This window comes from Pteropus alecto, unplaced genomic scaffold, assembly GCF_000325575.1.
Source record: "Pteropus alecto unplaced genomic scaffold, ASM32557v1 scaffold49, whole genome shotgun sequence".
NCBI classification, from domain to species: domain Eukaryota; kingdom Metazoa; phylum Chordata; class Mammalia; order Chiroptera; family Pteropodidae; genus Pteropus; species Pteropus alecto.
The window spans coordinates 2,118,408-2,128,182 of NW_006443131.1; the positions used below are offsets into that span (position 1 = coordinate 2,118,408).

At 60.1% G+C, this 9,775-nt stretch overlaps 1 protein-coding gene across 1 annotated transcript in view; it reads left to right on the forward strand.

Moving 5' to 3' along the window:
* The window catches only part of KCNN3 (potassium calcium-activated channel subfamily N member 3), a 113,153-nt gene that overhangs the window by 55,403 nt on the left and 47,975 nt on the right, over positions 1–9,775 (forward strand). Inside the window, exon 3 of the mRNA XM_006923558.3 lies at positions 9,326–9,744. Coding sequence (XP_006923620.1) covers positions 9,326–9,744 — 419 coding nt within the window. The remainder of the gene's footprint in view (positions 1–9,325; positions 9,745–9,775) is intronic.

A 9,775-nucleotide genomic window follows, 5' to 3' on the forward strand; every position in this document is an offset into this window, starting at 1 on the left:
CCACCCCCCACAAGGTGTGACCGTCTCTGTAACCGAAATCCGTCTTGCCGTAGCTCAATCCTCTTAGGGACCGGAATAAAGGTGGACACCACAGCACGTGCAAACTCCCCTTCCTTTTAAAGAGGACGAGGGCTGGGGGGCGTCGTCTGCACAAACCCATCAGTTTGTCGTTGCCACTCTGAGCTGGTAATTGGGGGGGACAGTTGCAGAAACCCCGTGAAAAGCTTCCATGCCCAGCGGCTTCCTGCGGAAAACCCCGGTTCCTGCGGTCACCCTGTGTTTACGGCCTGGGCTCCACCCAGCGCCCACCTCCTTCTGCAGCTGGTTGAAAGGCTGTTTGATACGATTCTGATTAAAGGAACAGGATTGGCCTGTTGAAGGAGCTCGGCAGAGAGAGGGACGTGGAGGGACCAGACACCAGGGTGCTGCACGAGTCACCGGACCCTCTGCGAAGGGACACTCGTGAGCAACATTAGGGCCCTTTGTTCCCCTTCAAGATCCCCACAGGGGGCGCCGCCCACTTTTACCCCATGGTGACAGGACTTGTCTGCCCGCACCCACTCTCCGTGCTGAACTCGCCACTCATCGTGGCACAGGTGCCACCTGCCGCCCTGGCTTGGCTTTTCCTGCGGTTTCATGGTTCCCTTTGCCATCCCTTGGCCCGCGGAAAGGATGCAGTTGCAGACGGCCTGTTACAGGCGGGTTGGCAGGTGAGGTGACTTCCGAGGGGCTGGCACAGCGCCCCGAGGAACGCGATTCGGCTCCCGGAAGAGGCTTGGTTCTTCCTCCCGAATTCAAGCAAACAGCGGAGAAGTTTAAAACATCTGATAACCCCGCTCATTTAGCAGGGCAGGGGCACAACTGCCGCTCTAAGCCATGGGCGAGGCCTGGAGTCGGTCTCCAGTGAGAGGGGCCTCACGTTATTTGTAAAGCAGCATCGGGCCCCTCGCTCCCTGTCGGGCTTCCTGTCGAGGACGGGGACAGCCGCCCGCTCTTTACCACGGGGCACCTGCGTTCATCCTCACCCGGTCCGCCTCACCTTGCCCTCAACCTCAAGGCTTCTGTTGCTTTTGTCTCTAATGAAGCTCGAGATAGTTGTTTCATCGCCAGCATGTAGGCTTCTAGAAGGGCCAGCCCTCAGCCGGGGGCGGCAGGAGAGTCGCCAGTGTCACGGGCGGGCGTCCGTTGAGAGGGGACGGGGCATGATCCCCACCCTGAAAGTGTTCTCTTTCCAGCGTGTGGGAGCACACACATGACGTCCCGTGTACCGTCTTAACCACTGGGAGTACTCAGCTCCGCGGTGTCAGGCCGCGTTCACGGCTGTCTGTAGGACGCTCCGTCTTGCACAAACAGAAACTCTGTCCCCACAAAACCCGAAGTCCGCCTCCCCACTCCCCCAGCCCCCGGCAGCCACCTCTGCTTTCTGCCTGTGAATCTGACTGCTTCAGGCGGTTTAGTCGGGAGGGCCGAACCCAGCGATTACAACTTCCGGGGCTCCGTTCAGGAGTCCTGGGGACCTCAAAGCTCTGCTGAGAACGTTACCGGGTGGCAGAGGACACGCTCGTCCCCCAAGGCTGGCTGTGCTTCACACATCCCCATGAGGACTCAACTAGTGGCTTTCCCCAGCACCATTCTTAAAATAAAAAAAAAATCACTTTATTGGATTTTCAAAATTACAAAAGCAACACGCGGTTGTCTTACCACGGAGGTGTGTTCTGATTATTAGAGGACAAGCTAGTCATGGGCCTGGTCCCCCCCCACACCCTCCCCGGAGGTGCTGGCCTTAACTGCGGGGTGAACGCGGAGGCTTCGCCAGCTTGTGGGCGTGTGTCCATATAGAAAAGACACCGAAGTGCATGTTCATATGTGGGTTTTTTTTTTGTTTTTATATGTTGGTGTTTGCTTTAAAAAAAAAAAAGAGGAATCACACTATACCCATTACACTGCAATTTTGTTTTCGCTTGCTGTAGAATCGTGAGCGTTTCCTAAGTCAGTACAAACAGACCCGCTTCATTTTAAAAATTAACGGCTGGCAGGGGCCCACGGGGGGCACCATCGTTGCCTCGACAATGTCCCTGCGACGTGGGCTCGGGTGGCTTCCAGGGTGGCCCGTTCGGTTTCATCAGCAGCGCTGATTGGCAGTTCTCTCTTCAATGGGTTTCTTTCTCCGCCCGGCGCATGTGCCGCAGGAGACTGTTCGCCCGGGGAGACGCAGCCACGGCGAACGGCGGGAGCGTTTCTCCTCCCAGGCACGCGGATGCTGTCGCCTGAACTGGTCGCGTCCTCAGACCGTTTACGCCGCCGTTTACGCGTTATTCGGGCAGCCTGTGACTCCTGGGCGCTGCGTGCGACACGGGGACAGGGGCGGGGTGGGGGTGCCAGCTGTGCCGGGATGTTCCGACCTCGGGGGGGCGGCGTGGGGAGCGGCGTGGGGCGCCTGCCGCACCCCGGGGAGTCGACGCGTGCGCAGAGGCGCGGCTTTGCTCGCGGGCGGTGAGGACGTGGCGCAGGTGCAGAGGACGCGCTTCGGCCCGCGCGGCAGGTGGGCGGTGGTTCTGTCTGCGGGGCCCCCACCACGCGACAGGAGACTCCCAGAGCGGGTGACGTTTTAGTCCTTTGGAGAAATATATACGCTCCCCGCCCACCGCTGCCACCTGGTCCGACCTGGTTCTTCCGCCCAGGTTCGTGAAGGATCCAGAAACCTCTTTATTTTCAGTTGCAGAAAACGCTCTCTGAGCCAGAGCTGAAGAACCCCTCCCCAGGGGCCACCAGGTTGGGGTCCCGCAGCCACGGCGACCTTGCTGTTACCCCACAAACATGCAGCAAGACCGTTCATGCGTCAGAACGGAATGGAAACTTACCAGAAACTTCCGGTCGAGATTTTTATCTCGGGACTTAGCAGGGTGTCATGGGGTGTGGGGTGGGGTGCGGGCAAGAGGCAGGCCACTCAGAACCCTTCCAGCTCCCCCGTCTGCCACGGTGTGGGGAGACCCAGAAACGATCACTCGCTGGCCTGGCTGGAGGCAGGCAAACTCCCAGGTGAGCCCACCTGGCTCCCCCGCCCAGCCTGGGACCAGGGCCCGGCGGTCAACACTGGGTTTGGATCACATCTACCCCGGCCACAGAGCCTAGGGGACCCCCCATTAACCATAGGACCTGTAGCAAATCACCTAATCTCTCTGAGCCTGAGTTTCCCTGTGTGTACCGTGGGAGTGATGGTGTCCCCTCGTGGTCCTGCTTAGTACCGAATGAGACCGTGCCTGGGAAGCACATGGCACAGGGCCTGGACCCTGAGGCTGCCTTCGTGGTGTCTGACGTGGAGGCCACCTGCTCCTTCCCCCGTCCCCTCCCCTGGAGCTGGGCTAGCCCTCCAGACCTGGCCACCCTTCCCCAGCTGCCTTTTGAAGATTCCTGTGACAGCGTAGGGCACGGGGACTGGGGAGTCCCCAAGGAGGACACCTAACCCTGCCTGGGGCTTGGAAGAAGCCAGCTAAGACGTGTGACAGGAGACACTTTATCTTCAAGAATGAGAGTGAGCCTCTCCACTGGGGAGGCTGGCAAGAAAGGGAGGCTCGTCCAAACCCCGAGGGACAGAGGTTCAGGGACAGAGGTAACGGGAGTCAGTGTGGCCGGAACAAGGGGCTGGGCTGGGCAGGGCGGGGGCTGTTTGCGGGAGGGCCCTTTGCCAAGTACAATTAGGAGGTTGGACTTGACCCTGAACGCTCTGGGGAGCCACCGAGGGGCCCTAAGACGGGGGCAGCGCGGCTTGGGGTGCATTTTAGGCTCTGGCAGCAGGGTGGCAGCTGGATGGGGTGGGGCACCTTGTGGGGTGGCCACTGTCGCCCAAGTATGGGAGGGAGTCGCCTTGCTCTTACCGCTTCGAACAGAATTGGGCACAAACACCCACCCCCACAAGGAGGGATCCCCGAGTCTACCCACAGGTCTCCAGGCTCCTTGGGAACTTCATTCCTGTCTTGGCAGCTCCTCAGCCGCCAACTCCTGCTTCTGCTGGATTCTCCAGCCCCATCCTACGCACAGCGGCCCCCGCGGACGAGGGCTCACTGCCCGGTCCCTGCATCCCCGCGGACGCGTGATCCGGGCCTTTGGGTTATCTGGCTTCTGTGAGCCCGCAGCAAGGCGAGGGGGGTGTTGCTGACGGCACCACAAACAATATGGCGTTGAATTTTGCACAGTCTTGTTTTTGAAAGTCTCGTGCCCATTCGTGCTGCTTCTGAGCGGGCTCTATCCTCCCTCCTGCCCCAGGTGCTCCCCGGCCTCTTGCCCCGTCCTCCCGATCCTGCAGCCCCCAGCCCCCCAGGCAGATGAAGCCCCATGTTGGTGCCCTCTGACCCCATCCCAGCTTCACCTCAGAGAGACCTCCTTCCCCGGCGAGTACGCTTAGGTAGACAGGTGGCTCGAAAGCAGAGGTGGTCTCTTCCCTGATGGGGTGTCTACTGCCGGGTCTACCCCGGGGGAGGGGCGCTAGGAGGGCGGGAAAGATGCCGCTCGGATATCCCGTCTGTGGGAATGACAGTCACTGCCTGCTCCACACACAGAGACCAGGGTGGGCTGGCGACCCACAAGGGGGTCCCAGGGTGGTGGGACCCAGCCTGTTTCAATTGCATGTTGATTCTGTGGTCAGTGAAGACTCTTCTGAGAAATCAACGTTTGAAAGAGTGAGCATGAGTTTTCTTTAGAATAAAACCAAGTAAAGCGCACACCGGCTAGTTCCCGACACGGAGGGTTCTCTTGGGGGGCTGGCGGTGAGGGGCACGGGGACCAGAAGCAGGCATGATGGCACAGGGCCCTGGCTTCACCTCTCTGGGTTTCGGGTTCTTCATCTGCACACGGCTCTTGGTGGGTCTGTTTCCACGCCGGGCTTATGTAAAAAGGCCGTCGGAAGAAAAGTCCCCATGGCTGGGAACACAGGGACGGGTCCCCATGTAGAGGGTCCGAGGCAGAACGCTGGGTCCCCAGTGGTGCCGCGGTCAGGGGGCAAGAAACCCGCTATGCGGAGAAGATGCCTCGCTCCTTCCAGTGTGTAGCTCGGCTTTCCTCCTCTGAGAACGGGGGGCGAGAAGGGTTTAGCGGTCACCGCTGGTGTCCAGCTGCCCCGAACCAACTTCGGACTCCGAAGGCCCCGTGGGTTCTGAGGCACACTGCAGGGGACCACAGGTGAACTCTGCCAGGGACACTCAGGCGGGTCCTGGCCCAGCCAGGCCAAAGAGCCATGAGGGACATTACACCCGGCCGAGTGCCACTTGGCCCCGTAAGTCACGGCAGCTTCTGACGGGGAGGCTTCTCCTTAGAAAGACGCAGAGCTGGCGAGCATGGCCCCGGCCTCCGAGGTCTGGGGTCACTTCCTCCTGGCTTTTCTCGAGGTACCGTTTTTCCTACCTTTGCTCCTTCCCCGTCCTCACCCCCTTTCTCTGGCTCGTTCTGTGGTGCCCTCGCTGACTGGAAATTTCGTGGGAACCATCACTGCAAACCCAGGAGTTCATTTCATCACTGACAATCAGCTCTCGTCCTCTGGGAAACCTAATTAGGGATTACAGGACTTTTGATGTCGTTTCCATGGAAACCCCCATAGTAATGGTGTAGAGGCAGAATACATGCTCCAGGGAGTCTGAAAAAAATTAATGTGTTATTACTGGATTTTTAAGAAAATCTTTAATTTTTTTCCTTTTTGCTTTTTTTCCTGCACATGTATATATATATATTTTTAATGATGGAAATTTTCCCTGGAGTTTTTCTCCCACAGAGAGAGAACAATAGAGAACACGAAAAGGCCTTTTCCCCTTTCTCTCCTGGAATTTAGAAACATTCATAGTTAGAGAAGAATGAAAGTTTCTCGGATCAGTCAGAACGTCTTAAGCGGGATCTCCCCTAAGAGCCGAGGACATTTTAATGAAAGACGTTGTTAAAATAAAGAACTCGAACGGCCTCAAGGCTTTCAAAACAGACGGAAAAACCAGTGCGTCCAATGGATCAACAGCAAACTTATTTACCCTGGAAGGAGAGAGGAAAAAGCAGGCTTCTCGTGTGTCTCGGGGCTGGGGGGCCTGGCGCTCAGCGCTCCGGGGTGACACCGAGGCCGTGGGACCCACAAGGCCGCCCTGCAGCCAGCACCCAGTGGGCTCCGGCAGTTCCACTGGAGCTGACCTGTCTTGAGGTGACCAGCGGGCCCTGCAGACCTGGTCTGGCTGAGGTAGGGGTGCAGAAGGAGGGCCCAGCAGACTTTACAGAGAGCGAGCCTGTTTTGTACCCATGTGCCACGGCTGAAATTCCAGGGTTTGTGGAGAATCCACAAATAGCTGAAATTCTTTCCTTCGATACTTCTAATTGGCCATCCGAGGGGGGGATGCCCACACTGACCTCTCGGCTAGCTGCCCCCAAAGCTTGCCAAGAAGATTTGCTGTCCCCAGACTCTCTGTAGCTGCCCCCACCTTTGTTCCTTGGTCCAGCGCTACCCAAGACCCTGGTTCCAGCTTAGTCCCAAACTTCCTCAGGCTGGACGATCACCTGGGACACCTTAGACCGCGCTGGGCCACTCCTTGGGAACAGGAAGGTGTCCTTGCCGTGGCATAAGATGACCTGCCCGGGACTTCATCAGCCACAGCTTGGGAATGAGATTTTTACTGGACATTCCGTCTCGGGCAGTTAACGGGGGCCACTGGCAATCTGTCATTGTCTTCACATGACACAGCCACCCACCTACCCACCCCTTTACTCACTAAGACCCTGCCGGCTGCCCGGTGTGTGCCGGGCATGGTCTCGGGCACTGGGGGAGGTGAGATGTGCCAGGCGTGGGTCCCGTCCCTGTAGCACCCACGTGCCCCGAGAACACACACGAGGTGCCAGGCACCGGCCAGAGGGTCTGTGTGGGACCACGGCACGGTGGCTCTGCAGAGCAGTTGACACCTCGGGGGTCATCGAATCCACGGCTTGTTGGGGGGACAGGCAACCACCACGTAAACACGAGCAGATCCCCTCATTCTTCGGGAGGAACCGAGCCCAAGAGAGGGAGCTGGCGTCTAAAGTCGCACAGGAAGCGGTAGATACGCTGAGATCTGGGCTGGAGATGCCACAGGCGCCAGGGGAGACGCCGGCCCTTTGGAGCTCCAGCTGTGGCTGGTGGGCCCCCATCTGGGTTATATGTTAGAATCAGCTTGGAGCTTTAAGAAAAACCCCAATGCCAGGGCCCCACGTCCAGCGGTCCAGACGGGCTCGGTCCGGGTGGCCCGGGCACGGGTCTGTCAGACCAGTCGGGAACCACGGCTTGTGGGGGGGACAGGCAACCACCACGTAAACACGAGCAGAGACACAGCTGAGACCTGCATGTTGTAAGGGACAAACGGGCCGCTTGCGGAGTGAGGGCATGGCGGGGCGGGGCGTCTGAGAGCTGTGCCTCGGGGTCCGATGGGAGCAGGCACAGGGTTTCCTCCTCTGGGACAGCAGTGGCATCCTCTGGGACGTACTACCCACCCTGCAGACCCACACCCCCGGCACAGGAGCCCTGTGGAGCAGAGACTCCCCGTCTGCAGCCTGAAATGTCTACCTGCCACTCGCAGCCCCTGTCCCACACTGTTCATGAATGTCCCCAGGCCAGCGGCTTAATAATAATTTTCTGAGACGTTAGTAGAGCACAGTCCCTCTTATTGTCTGTAATACTGGACCCCGGCACCAATCCCATGAGGGCGGGGTCAAGATTAGTGGTCCCATGATGGAGATGTGGACCCGGGCTCAGGGCGGGGTGTGACCTGCCTAGGACCCCACAGCTGATAACTGGATGTGTGTGACTGTGACCTCTGTCTAGCAGCCAGCCCTCTAAATCCGCTCCGCACATCGCCCCTCCCCCCTCCCCAGAAGCAGGGCACCTGGGAGGCAGAGGCCACAGCCCCTGGGGACTGCACCTTCCTGTCAGGCTGGGCAGAGCGACAATGCCCCCTCCCCTTTGACTCCGAGGTCACAAACCTTGTTCCCCCTCCCCCGGGAATCGAAGGACTCTGTGACTGGGTGCTTCAGCTCCTGCCCAGCACGAACCCTGTTACCATAGTAACCCGATGTGCTTCTCTATTATAGGGCGCGTGGCTTTCATCTTGTACTTGAAGAGTTTGGCCAGGCAGTCATGTCGCCCCGGCCTGGCCTGGCAGTGGCAGTTAGGAGCAGAGGGGGCCCTTTGAGCAGCCATGAAGCCTTTTCTGTTTCCACAGAAGGCGGAAAGCCCTGTCTGAGGACACCCGGGCTCGGCCGCTGTGGGGAGGGTCTCGGCGGGGGCTGTGCTGGGCGCCCTCCCCGTCCTCCCTGTCTCCCCAGTCCGGAGAGCAGCCCCCGCACTGCGGGCTCGCCGGCGGGGCCAGCCCCTCCGCCAGTTGCGCCCACGGCACCTTCTGGTTTCCTGAGCCTCGTCGTGGGGACACGTGTGGAGCTGTCTTGATCAACCCCGAGTCCCCGGGGGGCTCAACGCCTGGGCTCTCTCCGTCCGTGGACCCTGCATGAGTCCGGGCGGGGCACGCAGCAGGTGCTCGGTACACGCTTGTCGGCTGCTTCGCCCGTGCTCCTGGCGTGATGGCTTCACGGAAGGCGAGGGCTGGAAGGCGGCTTGGGCTCCCCGGAGCCCAGCCCTCATCCGATGGAAAGACCGAGACCCCCCCATGAGCACTGCTAAAGATAACAGTGCTCATACTCCCTGGGCGCCTGGTGCCTGCTGGGCGGGAGTCTGGGCACTTGGCACATCCTAATCCACTGCAGCCTCACAGCGACCGCTGTGCAGCAGGTATTGTCATTGTCCCAAGGTGGGCACACCGAGGCATGGAGAGGTTCAGTAACTTACCCAAGATCGCAGAGCTGGTCGTAAAGATCTGGTGTCAGGGTCAGGATCCAGAGCCAGGCCGTCCCCGTTCCCAGGGCCACCCCGGTGACAGGCCGCTGCTCTGCGTGAGACCACAGCTCTGCCAGGGGACGCCGGTGGTGCCCTTCTCTGTCCCCCAGGAGACGTCACTTTCCACCTACACACCCCCCTCCCGGGCTGAGCGCAGGGCCTGGCAGGAGCTCGGGGACCTGTTTTCAGTACAAATGAGCTGTTCTTCCCCTCCTCATAAAACAGCCAGTTTGGGGACACCCGTTAGCAGGAAGGGACCTTGGGAAGCAATCGGCAGGAATGGAAGCCCGCAGAGTGCGTGTCCCGGCCGGGTCTCCCCGCTTCGCGTCCGGGGCGCTCGGCACCCCAGAGAGGGCCCTGCGGCGGCGGGCCAGCCGCCCCGTCCCTCCTCGCCACCCCCCAGGGTCGGTCCCGCCACACTAACGGGCTCTCTGCCCCCGCCAGCTCTTCGTGATCGACAACGGTGCCGACGACTGGCGGATAGCCATGACCTACGAGCGCATCCTCTACATCAGCTTGGAGATGCTGGTGTGCGCCATCCACCCGGTCCCCGGCGAGTACAAGTTCTTCTGGACGGCGCGCCTGGCCTTCTCCTACACGCCGTCGCGGGCGGAGGCGGACGTGGACATCATCCTGTCCATCCCCATGTTCCTGCGCCTGTACCTGATCGCGCGCGTCATGCTGCTGCACAGCAAGCTCTTCACCGACGCCTCGTCCCGCAGCATCGGGGCGCTGAACAAGATCAACTTCAACACGCGCTTCGTCATGAAGACGCTCATGACCATCTGCCCCGGCACCGTGCTGCTGGTGTTCAGCATCTCGCTGTGGATCATCGCGGCCTGGACCGTGCGCGTCTGCGAGAGGTAGCCGCGGGCCCCGCGCCCCCGGGGCGGG